Below are 27523 nucleotides of genomic sequence, written 5' to 3' on the forward strand. Positions count from 1 at the left end.
AATAATTCGAGGAAAACCTAGTCAGTTGATGCATATAAATTGGCAATAGATGCTTCTGTCTAACTCCTATGTAATAACTTTCAAAGTATCAGCTGCTATGATATTTAAAAGAGCTAGATACGTTACCCGCTCTCTATTTTGGCAAGAAAAAACTCAGGTAAGTGCCCGAGTTTCACTTAGTCACGCACCATTCAGCGTCGTGGCTGGACGTTCTTTTTGTATTTTAATCGGCAGTTGTTATTACGAAGTACATGAGTGAGACATGTATTATGTCTCGTGCGTGAGAGTGAAAGAGAGAACAACTGTATTGGTGATAATGCGTTAGTAAGTAGGTATGTATTAATTACGCTGTTTTTTAGTGCAATGATGTTGGCGTATGCCGCGTCTACTAGTATAATAGGTCATTGATCAGCTGACGGTTTTTCCACCAAGATACAGCCAGCTGACCTATATATATATCCACAGTTACATATAAGCTATCATCAGGTAAATTTTTGTTTGAGAGGAAATCACGGAAAATAATTTTATTTTTTTCATGTTCGAGACACCAGCTGACGCATAATACACCATGTTGTAACCAGCTGATTATTTTTTTTCGTTGAGATATTGGGTTAGCTACAATTTGACAAATTTTTAGCTGAGAGGAAATGAATGAATGTATTTTTTTTCCTACGTGCGTGGGAGGCTACAACCGCTCATCCCCCCAACCGAGCGCCAGCTGACGTTCACGAGGCTTTATGATACTATACTCTGATGCGTCTGACGAATTATCTCTTGAGAGGAAATAATTAACCAAATTTGCACCTGGCTCCCTAACCATTATATTATTTTCCCGGCGTTTCGAACACTTTACAGCGAGCGTGGTCATGGGGAGACTCCCCGTGACCACCGTTAAAAAGTCTTTAATTTCTAAATAATCATGATCCCTGTACCTAGTATTAAGTACCTATATGAAAATTGATCCGTAATTCTCTTGGCTACATTTATCTAAATGTTATGTAGAAAAGCACAAATAAAATTAAATGCTTTAATTGCAATGGAAGCATTTTATTTATCTATATAGTTCTTATATAGTTCATTATTTAATAAGGTTAAACAATACAAAAATTTTATAGTTTTGATGTAAATTCATTATTCGTAGCCTTTATTTTGAAATTTTCGGTGAATTCATTTAGAATTTTTAACATATAACACATAATTATTGCATTATATAAAAATAATATTGCCAATTGTTTATTACGCCTTCTATCAAAAAATTTAAAAGTAAAACTAGTAAAACATTTTTCTTCTTACGTTAAAATCTTAAATTTCAAAGTGATCACTTTGGAGTAGTGTTTTCTGAGTTATGTGACGTCATTTATCAGCGTCTCTTTTTTATAGATGGCTTCAGGTACGTTAGTTTCCAAAGATATTTAATTTATTCAGAGCAGCGCATTTTACTGTAAAATTTTCTTCCATTTCACATTTTCATACTACATTATACGATTAAGAACAAAACATAGTGATTTCTTTTGTTAACTCTGCTCAATAGTCTAAAGGGAATGACAGAATGATGACAAAATATAAACAACCACAACACAAAAAACTCGCATAGGACCCGCTCCTGTGGGATTTCCGGGATAAAAGCCTATGCTTATTCTGGGTCTTCAGCTACCTACATATTAAATTTCATTGTAATCGGTTCAGTAGTATTTGCGTGAAAAAGTAACAAACATCCATCTATCTAGATAAACTTTCGCATTTATAATATTAGTACGATAAAGTATAAACACGACTCAAATGGCATTATTCGTCAGAACTGGACAAACAAAAACATAAAGATTGTTGTTCGGAACATAATGGAGCCCATGCAATAACAATAATACAAAAATAATATTCCATTATGAGTATATCTGCTACATTAAATATGAACACATCGAGTGTTATTATATGTATTTGCTTGCCTAAATGCTTTGTACTGTATTTAGTGTATTTTGTTATTTTTTTTGTATCTTATAGTTTTCTAAGTTATTGTTTTTTTACGTTGTTAAATCTGTACCTAAAGACCCTCTAGATATTCCATCTTATATAGTTTTGTCTGGTTCGCAAAATCTGCACTAGAAATCTTTAGATAAAAGTGTGCCTATAACTAGCGCTATTCTAAACAATAGAATTGTGAATACAGACCAGCAGGCCGAGACAAATGTCAAAACGCCAAGGAATAGAATACGCTATCGATAGAAATTGACATAAGCGTACGATGTTTTGCCTAAGGATTCGCTCACCCTACCAACGACAATGACGACCACGAAAAAAATTTTCAACCAGTCGCAATTAAATAAAATTGTGCAAAACATAATTAAAATGACATTTAAGAATTTCCTGTCGTATTGGTGTTTGGAAACATTTTTTTTGAGATCAATGAATAAACAAACAGGTTTTTCATAGAAACGGAGGCTCCTGGAAAAAAATGTATTTAACATTTTTTATAGATAATTAGATGATCTACAATTTTGGTTCAGGTGATTGTATGATAAACTTATCGTCTCAGCGAAAATCGTTAATTGACCTCGAAATTTTTTATTTCCGAGCACTAGAATGACGAGAGATTTAAATATTGATTTTGAACAAATTTCGGCAAGATTGGAATTTTGGTCGTGGTCGTCTTCGTCGTTGGTAGTGTGACCGAACCATTACCAAAATGTCATGAGCTTATGTCAATAATTAGCGTTAGCAGTTTCTATTCCATGGCGTTATGTACGTTTGTCTAAAGGCCCTGGCTTTACACAAACACAAAAAAAAATTGTCTTGTTGTTCACTCAGAACCTAAACAAACCACGAATTCACCATAACGCGCCCTAAACAATCCACATAAACAAATTCAATACACTCAAGACCATAAAAACTGGCAACTTTGTACGCACTTCGTACCAGCTTTTATGGGCCCTCTACACAATGGTTTTTTTGGCCGCCTCCTTGGTACAGTGGTTGACGCGTGAGCGTAGAACCGAGGGGTCCTGGGTTGGATTCCCGGTGGAGACGAAGAAAAAAAATGTCTCGGTCTGGCAGGACACAGAAGGCTGATCACCTACTTGTCCCTAAAGAAAATCGATCAGTGAAACAGATGTATAATGCATCTGCCCCTTACCTCACTAGAGGACATGGGACTGCACTACACAATGGACAGCGTTGGCCCAACAAATAACCATCGATGTTTGCCGCATTACGGCGATTATAAATAAACGTCTGCAATAACGCCGATCATAGACATTTAGGCCCTCTACACTAGTTACGGATGAATTCTACACATACCCGTGGCCCTGTCGTTGATGTGGCTTGACGGAACACAGTGGGGTTTTGGTCGGTAGGAATCCGACAGAACCTACGGCCTCTTCCCCGGAGGGCGTGGGTATTTATGCAAGATTTACCCACTAAAAAAAAGCCCTCTACACTATCATGATTGCCTCTACTCGCCCAACGCTGCCCATTGTGTCGAGGGCCCATTACAATGCGTAATCCAATTTTTCGGACACAAATTGACCTATAAAAATGGCTGACAAAAACTGTCAACATATTTCTTCCGTGACGTAAATCTGAGTTAGATTAGCGAAGTTAAATTTGCGGTGGCATTATTCCTACGAATTGACCGATAAATAAAACAATTTTATAGCATTTTTATTGTTATTGGATTGCCTTTGAGTTTGCTGTCGTTTGCTTAATGCGTTTGATGTGTATTTGAGTGTGTTTATAAAGAAGTTGTAAGGGATAGTTATCCAAAGTTATTTTATCTTATAGCATACGGTTATAAACATTTTAGATCAACTAGTTTCAGATAGTACATAATTAGAACTTTAGAGATGAGAATGAGATTTATTTTTTAATTTAAGTACCCTAAACTTAAATTAACAGCATTATTTGATCTCAAAAACTAATTTAGTTCTGATCACGTTCGACACTTACTAAGTACTTTTTATCTATGCAGATTTACTTGAATAAACTACATTCTTTAACCAATCTATACTAATATTATAAAGCTGAAGAGTTTGTTTATTTGTTTATTTGTTTGTTTGTTTGTTTGTTTGTTTGTTTGTTTGTTTGTTTGTTTGAACGCGCTAATGTCGGGAACTACTGGTCCGATTTGAAAAATTCTTTCGGTGTTAGATAGCTCATTTATCGAGGAAGGTTATAGGCTACCTATATATAATTACGCTACGACCAACAGGAGTGGAGCCACGGGGGTGAAACCGCGTGGAGCAGCTAGTATAATATAAAACGTGTGTACATGGAAGTATTATCGCTTTAGGCCACAAAGTTGTTTGTAGGAAACAACTTTGTGTAGCGTTTATATTATTTATGCCACTAAATCGATAAAAAAATACACATACTAAATATTAAACAGTACTAATATGTTATTTGACATTTTCCTCATACTTTGCTTCAGCACATAACCTCTGTATACCCGTTCGAGGTAAATAAGACATTTCTAATAAAGGCAAATTGGGCCAAACTGTTTACCTTCCCAAAATAAACATCTTTGGTAAACATCCTTCCCTTATGTAAGTAATTTCATCATCATCATCATCATCATCAGCCCATATACGTTCCCACTGCTGGGACACGGGCCTCCTATGAGGGTACAGGCCATAATCCACCACGCTGGCCAAGTGCGGGTTGGCGGATGACACATGTCGTCGAACTTTTTAATTCTTCGACATGTCGGTTTCCTCACGATGTTTTCCTTCACCGTTCGAGCAGTGGTGATGTTACAACATGCGCAGATAAATTGAAAAAATCAATTTATTTCCTGCGCGCTCGCCTGGTCTCGAACCACGGACTTATCGATTCGAAGTCCGAGGTCTCACCACTGAGCCACCACTGCTCTAAGTAATAAGTAAGTAATTTGTCTGTAAGTCATTTATCAGCTCCTTTTATGAATATATTATTATGTGTACGTTACTGTATTCATTACATTTATAAAGCTAATTTGACTATATTTTTAATCTAAAAAGTACTAATGACCCTAGCCTATGCCTCAGGATGTAACTTTGGAAACGATTTGTGTTGTACTGTAAAAATATTGAGCGACAAAGATTTTATACAGGATTACTCGAACTCCACCTGTTATCGAAAATCTTCAAATTTAGAAACACGTTCATCTTTAAATACCTGTAAGTGAATCGACTAAAACTGCAACTGTAAGAAATTTGCATAGAAATAACCTAATGTTCATGGTGGTGTCCGCTTACCATCAGACGACCCATAAGCTCGATTGCCCGGTATAATACCTCTATAATCTTGATCATTTTAGAAGCCTATTTTTGTTCTCCTGCAGGGATCACCTAGGAGAGAAGGGGTATTCTATATATGGGTAGGATATCCTAGGTATGGATAGGGGTACTCTATATATGGGTAGGATATCCTGCTGGGAAGCAGTTATCGTTATATATTAAGTATCTAAAATAATTACAGACTACGCATATTTTAATAACAAATATGCATGCAATTTCATTATTTAATTCAAATTAGTACATTAAAATTAAATTTGATAACTCTACAAACAACGTTAAAACAATGTTTGTCTGATATAAACACATCAATTCGATTAATTTATTTATAGTTAAAGGTAAATTGTGATGGAATGCTTTTACCTTTTAAATAGTAAATGATTGATGGTTATGTAATGAATTATTGGTAGATACTCCAAAAGTTAAATAGACTTCTGTAAAATGTGATAATAAAGAATCTTACACAGTAGTGTTTAACAATATTCATAGCAGGATTCTATAGCATTATGATAATAAACATTTGATATATATTTAATGGCTGTTTCTCATGGGCGTAGCCACGGTGGGGGGTGGCTTTGACCTGGAAGGTTCCTAACTAAATCTAAAAACTGAATTATCTAGGTACGAACTACTAAACTTAATACATGCAAATGACATTGCCAATGCCATCGCAAATGCTGTATCTTTTGATTGTGTTGGTTTAGTTTGATTTTTTCACAACTTCAGGAGACGGTAGACTTTAGTATTCAGTATTATTTTCATTTTTATACCGTCACGCGTTCCTGAGAACTCTTTGGGTCTTTTTAGACAGACAGACGGACAACAAAGTGAACCTTTAAGGGTTTTCTTTTTTCCTTTTGAGGTTCGAAGACCGGGATATGACTTTAGATATAGTTGCTAGTTACATATTATTTTTTATTGTTGCCCCACCTTGAGCCCATGGTACGCCCATGCCTGTTCTATCTCTTTCTCTCATTACATTATTGTTATAAGCAAAAAGAAGCACTCTACCTATGTTTACTAAGAATTAAAATGTCCATTTACTTACAATAGCTTCTAACAAAAGTGCTTCAAAAGCAATTTATTTCCCCGTAACATTGTCTATCGTATATGTTTTGTTGTTTATACGCCAGTTTATTGATGAATGCTAGCCTTGTATCCATAAGTCATAATTTACGCCTGTCATAGCGCTACAACGCATGCTGCTTTAAAAATAGTTTCGATTATATTAAATTGTATACGGTATACCATGAATAGTTGCGATATTTTTGATATTTTCAGAAAATTATTTAAAGAGTTCGAAAAATTACTCGACACGGGAAAATCAATGGAGAATACTTTCTTTATTATTATATTATTAAATGATTCGTCATCGTCATCGTCATCGTCATTGTCATCGTCATCGTCATTGTCATCGTCATTTTCATTTTCATTTAATAAATTAAATAAAACTACTATTTTTCGTTATATTATTCTAAACATTACTTACAATGAAGTATCTACAAAGCTACCATATACAAACATCTTTAAAAAGTAAGAGAATTTTTTCTACAATCTAGAAATCAAAAGCTTCTTATATCCGTCATTATTATTCTATCCGCCATTTTAATAAAATTGGTTGCAACTATGTTACCTACAAATATCCATCCCCATTACGCGATCGACACCAGCCATATAGTCCGAGAGCCGAATTGATTATATGTTATTTAATCAAATCACCTGTCGAATCTCTTTTGTGTTCCATCTCTCAATCTATCTATCTCGATAAGCCCGCCATTTGTCTTCGTCTAATGTGGGTTAATGTTTTACTAAATTATACTGATCGGCGCAGTAGAATTCGATGCAAGGGAAAAACGCCGAATGCGTATAGTATTTGGTTTCGTTATTGAAAAAAATCGCTTGACAGTGTTGATGGGAACAGTGTGGTATGATATCGATGATTTGACTGATGAATACAGAAAAGAGTTAAAGTAAACGCGAAACAGTTTACGCGACAATGTTTTCGGAATATGGGAAAGAAAGAGACATGTTTGGTAGTGTTTATTATTAATAGTATACTTTTGACAAGCGTTGAAGTCATATAATAGATCAAGAGCCCACGACCGCCAGACCTTCGTTATTTTGTAAAAGTTGGAAGTTTCTCTGTATATGTGTCCTTTAAACAGATAAGAACGACCAGCGACTATCTAGTTTGGGTTGCGGTTACTTGGGCAGGTAACAAAGGTAGTCAAGGTGTATAAAATAGTTTAAGTTTAGCTATAGTATAAAAGCTAAATATTATATATGTTACTTGGGAACGTATAAAAAGATGTTACCTCAAGAGCCGGACAGTTTACATGGTTTTTACATCTTGCCAGTCACATTGACTAATAACTAGGCAACATAATATTATCATCAAATTCACATTATTACCTAAAAGTGTAACAAAATATGTGAAATAAGCTACTAAAACATTTGTTTATTATAATTATTAAAAAAATAATAGTATAATATAAGTAATAAAGTTAGTACTTATCTTTTACGGATACTCTTGTTAATGGAATTCCACGTATCTCGATGACTTAACTAAAAATATTCAATTAAATACATATATTTTTCCATATAGTCAATGTGAATGGAAAATATCTTTTTATTTGTGCGAAAATTTTTAAGCCGCTGTTACTGATCCGACATAAAGTTACTTCGTTAGGAGAGCTTTGGAATTCTGTTTTCACATGTCAAAAATTGAATTTTTAACTAATCTATAAGTTTTTTATAATTATTATATTTTTTTATCAGATAAGGAAATCCCTTGCGAACTACAAAGAACTGATTTCAAAATATTATATTTTGATAAAACAGCTCTGTGTATGATTAAGGATATATTTTATTTGTTTTAATCACACAGGTCAACCCGAGCGGAGCCGGGACGAACTAGTCTATACCTATATAATATAAAAATGAAACTCGTTTCGCGTTGTCACGGCATCACGCGTGAATGGGTGGACCGATTTCGATAATTCTTATTTTATTATATTCCTTGAAGTATGAGGACGGTTCTTATGTAGAGTAATAACGTAAATATGTACCACGGGCGAAGCCAGGGCGGACCGCTAGCAGTATATAAAAAGCAAGAGTAAATCTAGGCAACTTTATACTTCGACTTCAACTGTACTCTTGAGTTCACTGTAATTATAATTTCGTCCATTATTTTATTTAAACAAACTTTGAATTGAACACAATTTATATTCAGCAAAGTCCCTCATATTGTTCCCGAAGAAATAACTGAACAAAGTTGGCAAGCAATTTAAGTAATAACCTACAAATAGTCGACACAAGTTATTTTGTCTTTAAGAATTCATAATTCAATTTGTCTCGGAATTGCGGCGTTTTCATACGTCCTTAATCGTCTACTTTTGTTCAATTGGACTTTAAAGATTGGACGTGACGAGATTTTAAAATGATAACCATTAACCAATTTAAAAAGCGTAATTATAGTTATAACTAGTTATAATGACCGCGTTACATTAATTTTATGTATTATACATCTATCCTCAACCTTAGGTGGCCTGGAAGAAATCGCTTTTAAGCGATAAGGTCACCTTTTCTACTTTATCTCGCATGACGCATCCATACAAAAATATATAGTGTACATTGTAATGTTAAATGGTGTCGTCTGTGGGTGTCGTACAATAAAATGATTAAATAAATAAATATAATGAGTCGTAACTACTAAGTGTGACATGATAGACAGTATTAAATATTAGTTTATTATTTGAACATTAGCCTGTGAAAAAACAACGTCTTATTCGTGATCAATAAAAACATTCTGAATTATTAAGCAGGTTCTGTTCAAGTAGTACTATGTTTAATATGATGTGTTGCAAAAATAAACTATTATGGGGTACGGATAAAACGTAGCTGCCTACGGCCTACGTAAAACGTGCTACGCTCGTAGCAGCAGGAATTGAAATACTTTTAAGTGTAGCTATCGCGGCCTGCCCCTGTAGTCTGTACAAATTAGTCGGTAATTACCGATAACTTATTTATAGACCCGTCTTCAGCAATGAAAATGATGTCGCTTAATACCTCTCCCCAATTTGATGGAAGCATACAATGGATACATATTTGTTTATAATTTTTATTCTTCACAAAACTTTCCTTTATGCGTCAAAATATTTATATAATAATAGCCTTGTAGCAATGCATTTTTATCTAAATTAATAACATCATTATTTCAATTCCGTAGATATATGAAAAATAAATAAAATATAGATTTCATGGATTTGGAAAATCATTTCTTTGCAACACATTCGAATATTGTCAAAACAAATTATTCTTTGACATTGTCAATCGTTATGATACCGACGTTTGATCTCGACAAGATCTCGAAGGCCCTTCTCCCATTACGCTACCGGTATCCTACACGTCCGCGACTAGTATAGGTGGTCGTATTTGCGTCGCGTTTCGCGCGTATCTCTTCGGAAGAAAGATAAAAAATTCTTATCATCATGTTGTAGTTCTCGTGCGGCTATAAAAACTCTACAATTTACTTATGTTTCTTTCAATATATGGATGAATCCAGTACATCCTACTTTTACATCGTCACTGGAATTGCTCGACATAGCGTCCGTCTACAAAAACGAGGCACAATAATGATGAATTTAGTCATTTTTCAGTCGCTTAATATCATCAGCATCAGGCAGCGAGCAAGTATCTAACTAGTATTCTACTCGAGTATCGTATTCTAGAAGTATCGAAATGGGAGAAGGGCCTTACGGTTTGTGTGGATTTGTAGATACGGTTGATAATATCGGAAACATTATATATTATTATAATCTATACATATAATAAATCTGTAGAAGGGTCAATTCTGTACATTGAAAATATTGAAAAAATAAATAGCAGGGGGTGTTACTGGATCGATACCAAACCCAAATATGTGATTAAAAAAATTTTTGTCTGTCTGTCTGTCTGTCTGTCTGTCTGTCTGTCTGTCTGTATGTGAAGGCATCACGTAAAAACTAGCGGTTCGATTTCGATGAAACTTGGTATAATTATACCTTATTATCCTGGGCGTAAAATAGGATACTTTTTATCCTGGAAAAATACGTAGAAAAAAAATAATCTTAATTTTTCAGTTTTATCCATAGACGTTGTTCCGTAGAACCGCGAACACACGTTGCGTATAGGCCTAGCCGTATTTGGGAATTGGGTCCAATAGATATTTATAAGATGTTATTGTCAGAGGTACTCAAAATGGATAAATAAACCATCCACGCGAAGACCGACATCCGCGCGGACGAAGTCGCGGGCGGAAGCTAGTTTTATAATAAATAGAAGATATTTCACACTTCCGATGCTATATTATGATTTAACGCAATAATATTTTTTTCTCTTATTTAATGTTATTGCAATTAAAATAAAATAAACAAATAATGTTTTATTTTTAAGATGGTTTCAAAATCTTATTGAAAATGTTAAGAAGCCTCTTATATTATATTAAATAAATATTAAAATAGTGTACTGCTGTCTGCATTTATTCAGCCTAAATTATTGCATTCATATTCGATTAATTTCTTTTTGAACTTCTAGGATAATAAAATTATACAGATGAATACAAATAAAATAAAACGATCCAATTACGAAATAAATTTATTAGAAAATTTTAATTTAACAGTATATAATAGCGTAGTTGAAAATTTGGCTCAAAACCATCATCCCTCACCAACATAATAATTCTAGTAACTTGTTCATCTGTAAAATATAAAATTTATAGATAAATATTTATATTTAACACATAAATAATATTAACCGTGAACCGCTAATGCCCGGTTCCTATATTTGAAAAACGATCCGTTTTAGTTACGAATAGTAGTTTAGTTAACCAAGCGTAAGCGAAAATCGTTCCTATAAAAAACGTCTCGTCAAGCAACTTACCGACGGCTTCCTACTGACGGATGGGAGGGTTACTATTAACGAACGGTAAGCATATTGTATGGAGAAGACAGTTTATCGCGTTCCTATAAATATTTTTAATGTCATTAAGCTGTCAAAGTTACTATTCGTATAGCATTTTGTTTACCCGTCGATTTCGGGCGGTTAAATTCTTACTATTTCATTGTTTCCGCTTCAATATCGAAATGTGTAGTTCAGATAGTGATAGAGAAGTGTTTAATATTATATCGAATTTCGGAAGAAGATAGTGGGCGTGAAAGAGTATATAATAAAGAGAAGGAGTGGATTTTTTTGCGACCCTGGATTCTCACGAATTTCAATTGAGATTTCGACTTGATAAAGAATCTGTTGAACAATTACTTCTTGAAATTTATCCAGACGTACGAATAAAAGGAGCCAGGTTAGTTTAATGGAGGCATTAATATTATACCAAACACGTCTAACCTTATTACATACCTAATTTATGTTGTCATTTCAGGAATCATGGGGTATCTCCATAACATCAATTACTGTTGACGCTGAGGTTCTATGCTTTAGGCACAATATCGATATCAGTGGCAGACCTATTTCCCTTGGTCACGGCATCACGCGTGAACGGGTGGACCGATTTCGATAATTATTTTTTTATATTGTTCCTTGAAGTACGAGGATGGTTATTATGGAAAGAAAACATAAACATGTACCAAGGGCGAAGCCGGGGCGGACCACTAGTATATATATGTGTCTATGTTTGCAATGTAGAAATCAATTTTTTAAACATTGTATTGTAAATAATAAAAAATAAATAAAAGTACATAATAAAATGGAATAAAAGTTTTATTTCTTTATAACTATGTTTAATTTTACATAGTAATATGTAACTACATAATATATGCCAAAGAACTGTCCTGTGATTCTTATGCGACAACCCTCCATCGATTATCATCTTCTATATTATATTCCTTAACGCTGTAATAGGCTCTCTGAACTAAATACATTTTTTACATAAGATTTACATTTAGCACTAACAAATTCTTTTTCTACCGTGTGTCTAGATATATTGCTTAATAATATACAAAAATTAATTAGTTATTGTGTGTTCAGTATTTCAAGGGCGAAGCCGGGGCGGACCACTAGTATATTTATATGTATGTCTATGTTTGCAATGTAGAAATCAATTTTTTAAACATTGTATTGTAAATAATAAAAAATAAATAAAAGTACATAATAAAATGGAATAAAAGTTTTATTTCTTTATTACAGTTTAATTTTACATAGTAATATGTAACTACATAATATATGCCAAAGAACTGTCCTGTGATTCTTACACGACAACCCTCCATCGATTATCATCTTCTATATTATATTCCTTAACGCTGTAATAGGCTCTCTGAACTAAATACATTTTTTACATAAGATTTACATTTAGCACTACCTAACAAATTCTTTTTCTACCGTATGTCTAGATATATTGCTTAATAATATACAAAAATTAATTAGTTATTGTGTGTTCAGTATTTCAATTATTGTGTGTTCAGTATTTCAATTATTTCTTCATAATATTTGTCCATCATCCTTATTATGTTTGAATTTTTTGGCTGAAAATAAAAAGTTTTCCTGGTAGGTATTTGACCAATTTTTGCATTAAATGTGTTGGTCAACGAAGTCCAACATTCATCCTTTAATTTATTCGTTTATTCATTAGTCTCCTTACTGGTTATAATAATTGAGCAATCTCGTCTTTACTCATAGCCTTCTTCGATTTCTGTAACAGAAATATATGTTTGACTTTAAAAGTGTCCGAAGCAAAAAGTAAGCGGCAGACGATTTTAAAGAAGAAATATAAAGGCGTACTTACCGGCGTAATATCCATTTTTAATAAATATATAAACAGTGGTCGTTGTATTGTTATTCTTTAATTATAAAACTTGACAATTAATCATCAATCAACAATGAATGACAATAATTTGACAACTGACAAGCAATGCACGCGTGCGCGAGAAAAACGTTCCGTTTTTGCTTTCTGTGTAACGCATTAGGTTGTTTAGAAGGAAAATTATCACGCAGATGTCTACAAATATATAGTTCTTTAGTATTAGTTCTTTATTAATAAGAAACTTTATTCTTAAAGTTTATAATTCGGCTGTATATTTAACTTATTTTGTCCTGAATTTTGTGTTATTTTAATTTCAATTTGGCTTATAACGAAATGCACATCTGTGAGTGAAGAGGGCTCGGTATTTTTATGACCAACGGATGTCCGTCGATAGCACGTCAAGAAATAAAATTGTGGAACGGTAATAACGACTCGTAGTTAGTTCTAGAAAAACGGATAGTAGCTTTGATACTATGACGATCCGTTGAATATAGGAACCGGGCATAAATCAATTGCATTGCATCCTTTGCTTATTAACTGTAATAAAATATACAATGATGCACAATATACTTATAATAATACAAGCTAAAAATACAAGTGATACAAATTATCTGTTCCGTCCTTAGTTTTAGTTCCGTCAGTTTCTATGATGTCTTAAAGATTTCTCAAAAGGATTCGAATTGAGAGCTTTTGGAGCCCTATCTTGTAGAGCTTTTGGAGTCTTTTGATTAGAATTTTATTCCACTTCACAAATAACAAAATATTACTAAACTAAAACTAATAGCTTTAACTATATAAAAACATAACGCAGATTGATATTTTCTTAGGATATTTGTTATCCAATAGATTTATAGGACTTTTAAGAACATAATGTCAGTGGTGCGCTAGACGCGTTCGGAATCGGACGTGATTAGTGCTAGCACAGTAAGGAATAACAATTCGCGTCACGCGCGGCTTTGCCGCTGCATGAACTTTTTATAATGAGTTGTAAAACACTCATTGTAAATGAGCTGTTGGCGTTCATTCAAAATGCCATCGATACCATGGACGAGGTTAGCATCATGCAAATCTGCAAAACTAACTTTAAGGAGGAGGAAATTAGCAGTGGCAAGGTGCTACTCTACCAAACGCTGGACAAGATTGCCACGATGCCGTCCCGCCGCAGGAACGGGGGTGAAAAATGCATACAGGATATCATCAGCCTATTGAAGGTGACTGATCCCGATGACGTGCCCGATTTCGTCGCAAAGGAGTTGCATAAACTTCCTCCGGTGGGATTTGACCACGTCGATGTTACGAGGCTCCTTAAGGACATCACATTCCTTAAGGCGAGTCTGGCCGAGGTACACACCAAGTTGGAGGCTTCAGAGAAGACCATCTCCGATTTACGAGTCGAGTTAGCGTCATATCGCGATGCGCATGCAATATGTAGGTCACCCGTGCCGTCATATGTGAATGCACGTCGCGGAGCTCAAAATGCATGCGTAGGCATTTTAACTGCTGATGTTGATGTGTCGCCGACCGCCGATGACCCGAGTGATGCGCCGCGCCCCGCTCCCGTTACCTCTCCCCCGGAGAAGACATCGCATGTCACGTTGCCAGCTGCTCCTCAATGTGACTACGCCGCCGCAGCCTCAAAAATGACTGCGACCCCAAAATCATCAAAAGGAGTAAACGCACCCGTGCGGAAAAGTTTACCTTCAAAAACGAAGGACGTTGACGAGGATGGCTTCACAAAAGTCCAGAAGAAGAAGAAGTTGAATCGTCAGAACAAGTGCGGCACCGCAACGAAAGATCCAAACTTGCGGATGCGCGCAGAGGTGCCGACGACGCCGCTCTATGTGTCTCGTGTGCACTACTGTACCAAGACTGAAGATGTTGTCGAGTACTTGCATGCGAAGACAGGTTTGAGTCTGCGAGTGGAACGTCTGGAGTCTCGCCATAAAGTGAGCTTCAACTCCTTCGTGGTGAGAGTACCGACCGCCAAGCTGAGCGTCTACATGGACGAAGGGTTTTGGCCGCAGGGAGTTGTGTTTCGCCGCTTCCGCGGACGGATACCCGGCCCCCCGGAATCGCGTCACACGCCGAAGGCATAGCGTGTATTAATTTAGTATTTAAGTAGTTTTAAGTTCATATGGGCCGTAGTTTTTAAGTTATATTAAGACCTTTAACTGTAACTACATTTGTTGCCTGAAATAAAGAAATAAATAAATAAAATAAAGAAATAAATAAAAAAAAAAAAAAATAATTAAAAATTATCCTCTTGAAAACACACAATTTATATTTATTTTGATAGAAATATTATTTTCATGATTGATGATTGATGTCAAATGTCAAAAAAGTAAATAAAGAGGTTGCCATACATGGAATTTTGGATTCCATGAATATGTAATTAATAGAACATTAATTAAACGATTGATATAAAAAATATCGAATTTGATTAAAATTAAATTAACTGCCATGTTTTTTTGTGCATAAAATTTGCTTTTTTTATATGCAATTGCAATTGTAATAATGCGAAAATTAATATAACTAATTTTAATTTACTATCTATTCCCTAAAACTAAGCTAAATTTCTTGGAAAAAGAACACTAAATTTTTTAGGTCTATACTATAGTTACTGATTGGTTACTGATAATCGTTAGTTACCGACCGATTTCGGTCGATATCGATGTCGATTAGTGTCGAGACTACGCCTAGGTATTACTGACAAATAATGTATTATGGTCTATAAGGAAAGTACCTTTTTAGTCTTAAAGCTAATAATAACATTAGATTATTGACATTTTTTAATAGTGAATAGATAAACTATATAAACTATATCAAGGTAACCCGATTTGTTCTCTGATGTGACGATATTTTATAATGAAAAACGTATTAGTAAAAACACCACACAGAAAATGTATATAACTCAGAGTAATTCAATAAATATCCTTTGGTCATAATAAATTAAGGTCTCAGAATTCACAATGCTCGGATCATTTAAAAACCGTGACCCAAATTACTTTGAACCAAATACCTTCAGTCGTACTTGAAAGAATTCTGAATTATTCGAGAAAGTACGCGCATTATTTTCTGTTTTACTTAATTACAATAAATTATTAATATTATATTTTTAACAATCAACATGAAATTTTTTTGGATAATAGCTTTCCGAAAGAAATTGCTATGGGACTGAGATGTCGTCGTTACGTTACTTTTTCTAGATGTTTCACAGAAAAATTAACGTTTTGACGTGATAGAAAGACAAACAAATACACTTTCGCATTTATAATATTACTAGCGATCCGCCCCACCGGTAGTATCTACAAAATATAACCTACATCACTCAGGAATGATGATATCCAACGTTGAAATAATTTTTGAAATCGGTCCAGTAGTTCCTGCGATTAGCACGTCCAAACAAACAAACTCCACAGCTTTATAGTATCAACATAGAGATATAGATAGTAAGGAAAGTATATAAGCAAATAATATAGAAAGTGGTGTCTCGTTCCATTATTGAGTATAGTGCAGATGAATCTCACATCTGGTTCAGATCAATTTTCTTTATAGGACATAGTTGATCAATCTTCTGTGCCCTGCCTGATAAATTTATACCAAATTCAAAAAAAGGAGGAGGTTCTCAATTCGACTTTTTTGTATTCCACTCTTTTTTTTGGGCTTTGTTACCTTCAGGACTTTAAGATAAACCGATCTTGGTAATTTTCTTTTTTTTTAATTCTTAAATTAATTACATTTCAATTTGGTCTATTACTCTATACAATAATAATAATTAAGTATTTTGTTTTCAATTGAATCGAACATAAATCACTAATAGAGGCTAATGCAGTGGGAATAAAATAAAATGGACTGATGATAAAATATTGTGTTTGTAGGTTTAATATGGACATCTTTAATGTTTATAATATATATGATAATTTTTAGTATTAAATAAGTCAAGCAATGAGTTTTTACTTTTTACAGTTATTTCGGTTGAAGCCGTGAATGATCAGTTATTTGCGGTTACAAATTCGGCAAAAGGGTAATACGATCATTTCAACATTTGCCTTTGCTATATTTGAACAATAGAATTAATAATAAATATCTTTTTTCAATTTCCACTTATTACAATTTTAACTGAAACAATACCTTTACTTGACATTATTGTAGAATCTAAAATTTTACAATTTTATTGTTCTTTATATAGGTAAGCATTTCCCTACGGGTTTTAAGGGCCATTATTCAACCATAAAGCATTAATAAGATATATTTTTCAGGCCTTCCAAACTATTAACATTATTATCATTTGGAACAAAGGATCCCGAAATTCCTTTGTCAGTTTATTAAGCAGAAAGCCCAGTGATATAAATATTCCAGAAATATTTTGCGATCGTAAAATTCGAGGTCGTCTTATACACGTTTTTGGCATACAATATTTCGTCTATTCATATGAGAATACAGTTATATTGTAATAAACTCGAACGGAATAATATTAAGTTTGTATCTTATCTCATATTGCTATGAGGTATATTATATAATTTAGAATGTGATATTAATTTTGTTACTGTTCTTTTATTGTATGACGTGGTATCATATACGTGTTAATATGGTACGTGGGTAATTTAGATCCTATTTTTTCAGATAATTTGTGTTATTTGGACAATGTTTTTTCTTTGATAAATGAACTCTAATCCTACTTATATTGTCTATAAATGCGAAAGCTTAGTGCGAAAGTTTGTGAGGATGGATGTGTGTGTGTATGTTTGTAACTCTTTTGCCCAAATACTACTGAACCGATTGCAATGAAATTTTGCAGACATATGCAGAGGGTAACATGTATTAACACATAGGTTTTATCCCGGAAACCCACGGGAACGGGATCTATAGATAGGGAGGCGAAGAGGGGAATTTTCTGCAATACTCGAGCGTGGCAGTTTAAGATATGAGAGATACCTTAGACCTAATAGAACAACCTTGTTAACTATTTAGCTCTTTAAGTAGTGACGCGCGCCCAGGATAGTCGATCAGATGAGTAGAATCGATAGTCTGAAATACTCGAGCGCGTCAGATTAAGATATTGGGGGTTGATTTTAGTGTTTTAAGACTAAATTTAACTAATCTGACGATAAGTCCTTGACGCCGCCAAGTTATAGGGTCGCGAACTTGTAAAAAAAAAAAACGTTAATCCGGCATTCTCGAGCGCGATTGTTTTTATTTTTATTTTGAAGAATATAATCTAAAACTTACTAAAAATACAAAATCTGCCGGTTTCCGCGTGACCGGAAGTCTGGAGGAGCCATTTCGTCTTCCGAAAAACGCGTTGCAGTATATAAGTCGCGAACGATACATTTTACAAAAAAAAAAGTTTGAATAAACAAAAAAGGTAATTTTATTTTACACAAAAAAGGTCTCTTTACATTTTTGTCCAAAGTTAAAACTTTTTGACTTGAAGCATCATAAAAACTCAAACTCCCGGTTTTTTGAGTATATCTCGAAAACTGAGGGTGTTAAGAAAAATTGATATGAAATAACGATGATTAAAAAAAAGAAACTCTCAAACCTTTTTCGGTCAGATTAAGAGAACCCACCAACATTTTTGTCAGATTAAGAAAATATGCTTTCAGGAGACCGAGATAAACCTCCCCTATGAAAATCTGACGCGCTCGAGTATTTCAAAAGAACTTTTTTTTTTCTGCATTTTCAAAAATTCATCGTAACTTATCGTCACGCCGAAATCGTCAGTTTTTTTAAGGGGAGCTTCCTTGGGGCCTACTTAACACCCCTTTCGAAAATCTGACGCGCTCGAGTAAATTTTTTTTTTTGTGCATTTTTGACGAATTAATATGCCTAGCCCCACCACGCAAACCGGCAGATTAGTATACCGTTGTTATCAGAGGCACTTGGGGCATACGTAGTATGAATATCTGACGCGCTCGAGAATGCCCAAGTAACTATTTTTTTTTACATTTTTGAAAATCCGTACACGCCAAACCCACCGCTAAAATGGTTTTTACCATAGAAGCTTTTCTTTTCGAAATTATTTTATCTATCGATTTTGATAAGTCTCGACGGCGCCGTTTAATTACGCCATTTAGCTACCTCGCCTCCCTATCTACTATGCAGGTTTTTCTTTGAAAACGCGGGCGAAGCCGCCAGCGTAATGCTATACACATAGTTATACATAAAACAGTGTCACGACAAGTGACACGACAAGGTATATTATTTCAAAATGTCGGTTGATATCACTTTTAAAAATGCATAATATAAAGATCATGACAACAAACAATATTCAAGTTTTTTTTATTTAAGTTAATTTACAAGGCCAATATCGCTAAATAGAGTTCTGCATGATATTATATAAGTTGTCAACGGCTACTTAAGATGTGTTTGCCGACTAAGTACCTAACCTAGCGGTTAACACTGTTATAAATATTTAGTTTATATTATATTTGTATTAATTTTCATTCAACTCTGTTGCCTATTTGAAAACTTTCAATTTTTTTTACTATAAAGTAGCTTTCAGTCCGTGGCTTCGCCAGCTATGTCTAGAACCTAATAATTTATAGACTAATCCCTTCCTCTTGGATATTTCTATCTATTAAATAAAACGCCATTAAATACTGTTGCATAATTGTAAAGATCTAAGCATAAAGACACACAGACGTCGAAAATAGACTTTGTTTTATACTAGACTAGCTTTCCGCCCGCGGCTTCGCCCGATTTGTCTAAAACCTAATAAATTATTATATACTATACCTTCCTCTTGAATCACTCTAACTATTAAAAAAAACCGCATCAAAAACCGTTGCATAGTTTTAAAGATTTAAGCATACAAAGGGACATAGGGACAGAGAAAGCGACTTTGTTTTATACTATGTACCTAGTGATACGTATTGATGCTGTTTAAGTTTAAATTTATTCAAGCCGTATTACTTCAAATTTCCATCTATACCAGATGCCTAAATCTAAGCTATATATCGTCATTAATTTTTAATTATAATTATTCCATCCATCATTAATAGCACTAAATAAGCTTCAAGAAAATATCCATCGAGGGAGCGGTAATAAATTGCACCTTAATTTGACTTTATTACCCAATTTTTAATACTGAACACTTTTATTATTAATGAACATACACGAAAGAATTAAAATATATACAAAGTTTTTCTAATAATATGTAATTACTCTTTGAATATGATTTTTAAATATAAATGACAAAGTTACAATAATTGAACAATATGTTTTGTATTATTGTTTGGGAACTATATTTTCTATCACCAAAATTTATATTTGTCATCAAGTTGTATCACCTAATAAATAGATCTATCACCACGAAATATTTTCGTTCTCAGATAAACAAAAATTGTTCCCAGGTATGAATTATCAAATTAATGTTAATATATGTGTAAAATAAGTGATCGATAACCAACAAAATTATATTGCATTACATGAATATAAACTTCGTTCTTATAATAACAGTTTTGTTACTTAAATAATAGCTCTGTGCTCAGAATGGTAGATCTGTCACCAAATAAATCGATTATTGATCCCCGACTGCGACTCCTTTTTATTTCACGCTTTATATTAGCTTCACCTGTATGTTTGTATGTTTGTAACCGACTTCTTTGGGCGCGATTTTGACCCACTTTAAACGGCCAGATTTCGTTCAAACTTTGTATATTTATTGAGGACCGATGACAATACACTAATTTGATAAAATTTTCTATTTTTTAGTTCGGTTTTATATAAAAAGCGTGTTTTTTAGTTTTTTATTATTTGATATTTTGTCACCAATACAGTAGTAACATTTTATTTCGTTCAGATAATAAATTAATAGTATTCGTTATCAATTTATAATTTTAATCAAAAAATGATCAAATGGGCGGAGACAAATTGGCGCGCTTTAAAAATTGACATGTGCAAACATATTATCGGATTAGCCATACGCTTAAAGCCAACCCCCCACCAGAAGCAAAAAATGTGCTTATCGGCCAGAAAAGAAAAAGGGGGCGCCCTTCGAAGTCCAAACCAGCGCTGATTATTCAGTGATTATTGTTTTTTAACCTTTTTTTAAGAATAAATATTGGTTATTTTAACTTTAATTAAGTGTTTTATCATCAATTATGCTTACCATTAGCCAGCTATTAAACCAGAGCTGATTATTCAGTGGTTATTATTTTTAAGAATAAATATTGATTATTTTAACTTTTAGTAACATAATATGATTTATTGGTGATCTCTTTAAATTAGTTTGCTTAAATACTTAGTAGGACACACCTATTATAATACATACAAAAACATTTATTTGGTACTAGACCTTATATCTCAGGATTTTAGGTGATTTATTGTGGAACAGATTTTGCATTGTTTGGTGACTACATTTTGGTGACAGATCTACTATTTTGAGGACAAACCCTATTATTTAAGAAACACAAAACTAATTAAATTGGTGATAGCTTAAATGATACCCTTATTGTTTAAGAAAACAATGTTGTCATAAACTGCTTTTTTCGGTTCATAGTTTTACAGATACATAATATGATCTGTAAGTAAAAATTATATTTATAACTAGCTTTGCCCCGCGGTTTCATCCGCGTGGCTCTGGTCCTGTTGGACTTAGCACGATAATATATAATATAATATATTATAATATATAGCCTATAGCCTTCCTCGATGAATGGGCTATCTAAAACCAAAAGAATGTTTCAATAAGACTAGTAGTTCCTGAGATTAGTGCGTTCAAACAAACTCTCCAGCTTTATAATATTATAGATTTATATAAATGGTATACGGTAAAAAGGGTTCAACGTCTATCATTGGCTTTATTCACATTAATCAATACAAGAAACTGCCACTTAAACTTATAAAGAATCTATACATAATATAATAAATCTCTAGAAGGGTTGTACATTGAAGATATTGAAAAAATAAATACCAGGGGGTGTTACTGGATCGACACCAAACCCAAATATTTAATTAAATAAATTTTTGTCTGTCTGTCTGTCTGTCTATATGTGAAGGCATCACGTAAAAACTAACGGATCGATTTCGATGAAACTTGGTATAATTATACCTTATTATCCTGGGCATAAAATAGGATACTTTTTATCCCGGAAAAATACGAAGAAAAAAATAAATCTTAATATTTCTTAATTTTTCCGCGCGGACGGAGTCGCGGGCGTAAGCTAGTCTATAATATGAAACACGTGTTAATATTAAGTTGCTATAGGTAATGTGAAACATGTTAACATTAACATTATCAATGATATCTAGGAAATTGGTCTGTTATTAGAACGATAAAAGCATACTTACAATACGCTATCAAGTTTCTACTATCGGAAAAGCCAGTGGAAAATATTTCTTCCGATCTCATAATTCTGTATAGCATATTTGCGATAGTAATCGTAATTTATTGATCGCGGTCTAGTCTCTGGAGCTTGGTGTAGTTTTTTCTTTATTATTTGGGATTGGGAAGTATAAAGTATAAAAATTGAAGTTGGTAGAGATAGATTCAGATTTAGTTTTGAGGGACTTAAATGTAGTAAAATATCTAAGGTAAGTATGTATGTATGTATATAAATAATAATAAAATAGTAAATTAATGATAAGATACTGATGATGTTAACAAAAATTGTCCATATTATTGACATTGAAATTGCGTACCAATGGGTTAGGAATCAAGACATAATAAATTATAAATATTGAATATGTTTAACGAGATATAATAATCTGTTAATTGTATAATTCTTTCCAAAAGTTATATAATCGAATAATACATTCATTCAAAACAATTCTTTTTATGTAGCAGTTTTTATGTAGCGCTTTGCGGATGAACATACACGTATTATAAAAGTATAATTGTTTTAAATTCATTATTTTAGTGTCGTCGTAGATTTTATTTGTAGAAGTTAAAAAAGGATAGTTAAAGATAGTTTTAATGATTTTATTTTGTAAAATTTGGAGTGGCGCTAATTTATTTTTGTAAACACTCCCCCATACTTCTATTAAATACATTAGGTGCGGCTTTACTAACGATGTAGATGGTGTGGCGTAATTTATGAGGAAGGCAAGAAGTAATATTACGCAGAGATCTAAGAAGTGCTGATAATTTATTTTTCAGAGAGCTGCTGATTCGCAAATCTAGGTTATTTCTCGTGGGTTTTATGTTCTAATACAACACCGTTAATTTTAAGTGGAGCGTGTGGTGGAATAATTTTTTTATGAGCTTTGAATTTAGATATATTTATTTTTAGTAGATTGCATTGAAACCATTTATTTAATTCATTTTGTGCTTGCGCTATCATGTCATGTATAGAAGGACCAAAATAAAACAGACAGGTGTCATCCGCATAAAGTGTTAGGTGACCATTTAGCTTTAAATCTTGGAAATTATTAATATAAATTAAAAAAAAGCAATGGGCCTAGAATCGAACCTTGGGGTACGCCACATGTAATGCTATCGTGGTTATCTATTTTAACTATTTGTGATCGATTTTTTAAATATGATTTCAGCATATATGCTAGATATGCCCATTGCTTTTTTTTAATTTATATTAATAATTTCCAAGATTTAAAGCTAAATGGTCACCTAACACTTTATGCGGATGACACCTGTCTGTTTTATTTTGGTCCTTCTATACATGACATGATAGCGCAAGCACAAAATGAATTAAATAAATGGTTTCAATGCAATCTACTAAAAATAAATATATCTAAATTCAAAGCTCATAAAAAAATTATTCCACCACACGCTCCACTTAAAATTAACGGTGTTGTATTAGAACATAAAACCCACGAGAAATAACCTAGATTTGCGAATCAGCAGCTCTCTGAAAAATAAATTATCAGCACTTCTTAGATCTCTGCGTAATATTACTTCTTGCCTTCCTCATAAATTACGCCACACCATCTACATCGTTAGTAAAGCCGCACCTAATGTATTTAATAGAAGTATGGGGGAGTGTTTACAAAAATAAATTAGCGCCACTCCAAATTTTACAAAATAAAATCATTAAAACTATCTTTAACTATCCTTTTTTAACTTCTACAAATAAAATCTACGACGACACTAAAATAATGAATTTAAAACAATTATACTTTTATAATACGTGTATGTTCATCCGCAAAGCGCTACATAAAAACATAAATACAAATATTATAATCTCAACATCAAATCGTCACTATCCTAATAGACGAGCTAGCATTCTTGCCCTCCCAAAGATGCGAACAAATTATGGAAGGCGAACGGCAACATACGTTTTTATAACGGGAATAAATGTCTTTAAACCTTCAAGTGGCTAAGGCCGCAAGCGACCAATGGCTGAGCTCGGTGGGCTCTGATTGGCTCATTTGAATCGGATCAACAAGAGCTAAAACGCAAAAAAGGTGGATTTGTATAAAAAGCACGTAATTATTATTATTACTGATGGTGACACTTGTGGCTCCGTTCGGATCCACATACGGACGGTGGTGTGGCAATGGATCCACAAATACCAACCGGATCAACAAGTGAAAACGGATCAAATAATTACTAACTATATGGCACGTTTGATCAACATAGTGCCCATGGAGATATCTATATATATATATATATATATATATATATATATATATATATATATATATATATATATACAACTTTCCGACATCATCCATTGGGGCCATAACGGCCGGCCAGTCGAGTAGACTGGTCACACCTCCGCCCGTCGGAGTGGGGGAGCGTGAGGTTTTTCGTTACGGAATTTCTCGATTTGGTCCCCGCGCTCAAGGCTCGCGATAGAAGCTATTGCAATAGCTTAAAATAAATCATAAAACCTGGAATCGTTAGCGTGACCCAATGATTGAAAAACGCCCTAAATATACGTTAAACATGACCCAATTTGACAAATCATACACTATTGCTAGAAAACCCTTCAAGGTGATTAAATTAATGCCTTATCTGAACATGGATCAAATGCCACATCCGATAAGGCACCTTCGTTAACGACATTTTAAATAATTTGGGGTCTACAGAATTTTGGCCACGCAAGATCAAAGTACTTACGTTGGGGGAAATTACCAAGATTTCTTACAATTTAGGGAAATTTGTAGGGAATGCTTATGTTAAAAATGCGAGAATTTTGGGGAACGACTTTGTTAATAACAAAGGTAAAGGTAGGGGTATTATATTATAGGGGTATATATTATTTTTATAAATATAACCGCCTATAAATATTTATGTTTAGACAATTATGGAGTTTATCTTATATTATCATTTAAATATCAATAGATATTATTAATTTTATAAACAAGAGGATTTTCTTGTTAAATAATAAATTTTAAGTACTTACAATCAATTTTTGCCGTATTTACTCTACCTAATCTTAGAATGAACAACGCGTATATTTTGATATGAATATTAAACTTCCTTCTTATAAACTTTTCAGATTTATCAATTAATTCTTATAATTACCATCTCCAAGACGCGAACCCGTATTTTAAGTTATTTATTTACAGACTATAACAACCTCTATGGAGATATTAATAACTCAGGCCCCGGAACCACAGACACAACAAAAAATATATTGTGTCGTGGACCGATCGGGCCGCTTGGGGCTCAATGGGTTAATACATTATCTGAACTCTCACTAAAACTTACCAATAAACTGGAACGTAGTACACGTAAAGCAAGATATCACAATATAGTACAGAAGAGTCATTTTGATCGTCTTCACCATCACTTGTTCACATTGTATTTCACTTAGCATTTAACTCATAACGTCATAGCTAACTATAAGTGACGTCATTAGTCTACATGGTATCATGTGATTTGAAGATGATCACCTGAATCACTTTTAAAAAGATGTAATGTAGTCATTCTTATGAGGGTTGGGTACCTGAAACAAACAACATTGAATTAGAAGATTTAAAAAATTAATAGTAATTTTAGATTTTTAGATACATTTACATACATTACATTATTATATACATTTTTTTTGTTTATACTTGCAGGAAAAGGCTAAGGTTGCGATGAAAGGAAACTTTCTAGAGCGACAAAATTAAGATGAAATAACATACGATTTGGATACCGATTTTAAAGCTGTAGCACACACGAAAGGTGGTATAAGTTCAGGAAATCTAAAATCTGTCGGTTAACCGCTTTCTAGATTTCAAAGAGATCATAACATTTGGTCGTTTTAATTCAAAGTCATACGACAAGACGGTCTTCATTTATAGCTATTTAGTTAAGCCTTCTTCAAGATCAGCTTTTTGGAACATGACAGATGAAACTCGGTAAATTTGCAAGCCAAGAATTCATATTCTTGTATTTGTTTTAATAACACTTTGTAATATGTGGCTTCTTGATTAATAATTTCGAAATACCAGCTAGCTACCAGCAGATGTATACAATTATATATTACAGACTATTCCATTTAGATACTGCGTTTTTAAATAAAATACAGTACCATCCTTCTTCTTTAAAGTTAATAGGTTGAAAATTTTTTAATTACGTTATATTATGTCACTAGGTTTCATAAAAAAAAATCTTGGCGTCATTTTAAAAACCTAACAATATTATGAGTATAGAGCTCTTGAAACGAGCCAAGACTGAGTTTCTACGTAATCGTGTACATAGGTAACAATGTTAAGAAAATCTGTAAGAAGTTTTTCGCAGAAATTTCTAGAAAGTTCTTGCGGTTTTGTTTGGTATAAAAGTCTTAACTTTATATCCAAAAACCGTTTAAAATATATTAATTATAATTAGCATACAAATAAAAATCAAACCTTAACGCTCAACTAGACTACTACTGTATATTAATACTTACTACTATACACAATACTTTAAATTAATCTGAAAAAATAATTCTTAATCAAATCCATGACCAAAAACGTTTACCCCTCTGAACATTTTATAGTACAAGCCTGTATATAGTAAGACTTAACCATAAACATTTTGCCCTAAAATTGTACTAAAAAATCCCGGCGTTCCCAGTCTTTAGATAAGGTTATCTCGCCCGTAACACTAGATCAAAACAGAGAATATCAACGTAATCCAGATTTTGGAGACACTCCAAAAACATTGTATTCTTGTACAAGAAAATTGTGAGAGGTATTCAAATTTTATTCCTTTACTGCGTAGGTTTGGACGCCCAACGTTTGTATGTTGTATTTTTGAAGATGACTTTATTATATGTGTGTGTTATAAACTTGTATGGATATTCAAATTGATAGGGTTATACACACTTTGAAAATTAAACGTCAATTAACAGCAGATAAAAAAATTTAATTTAGAGGTAAGAGTCATGTAGATTTTTATTCAGATATTAGTATTTCGTTAGTATGTAGTTATCAAGTTATAATAAGATCATTCGATGGACATAATATGGTTCCTCTGCACTATACACGTGTCAGAATAAAAAAATGATAGATACTACTTACATAACAAATGAAATTCCAAGCAAATAAAATTTCAACTTTTAAATAAAGAAAGAGATAAATCTAGTAC

General features: G+C 33.2%; 1 protein-coding gene across 1 annotated transcript in view; it reads right to left on the minus strand.

The window, feature by feature from the left end:
* Positions 1-27523, minus strand: part of LOC123703137 — a 131915-nt gene that overhangs the window by 53161 nt on the left and 51231 nt on the right. Inside the window, exon 2 of the mRNA XM_045651036.1 lies at positions 25676-25913. Coding sequence (XP_045506992.1) covers positions 25676-25784 — 109 coding nt within the window. The 5' untranslated portion in view covers positions 25785-25913. The remainder of the gene's footprint in view (positions 1-25675; positions 25914-27523) is intronic.

The sequence above is a fragment of the Colias croceus genome, chromosome 25, assembly GCF_905220415.1.
Source record: "Colias croceus chromosome 25, ilColCroc2.1".
NCBI lineage: Eukaryota > Metazoa > Arthropoda > Insecta > Lepidoptera > Pieridae > Colias > Colias croceus.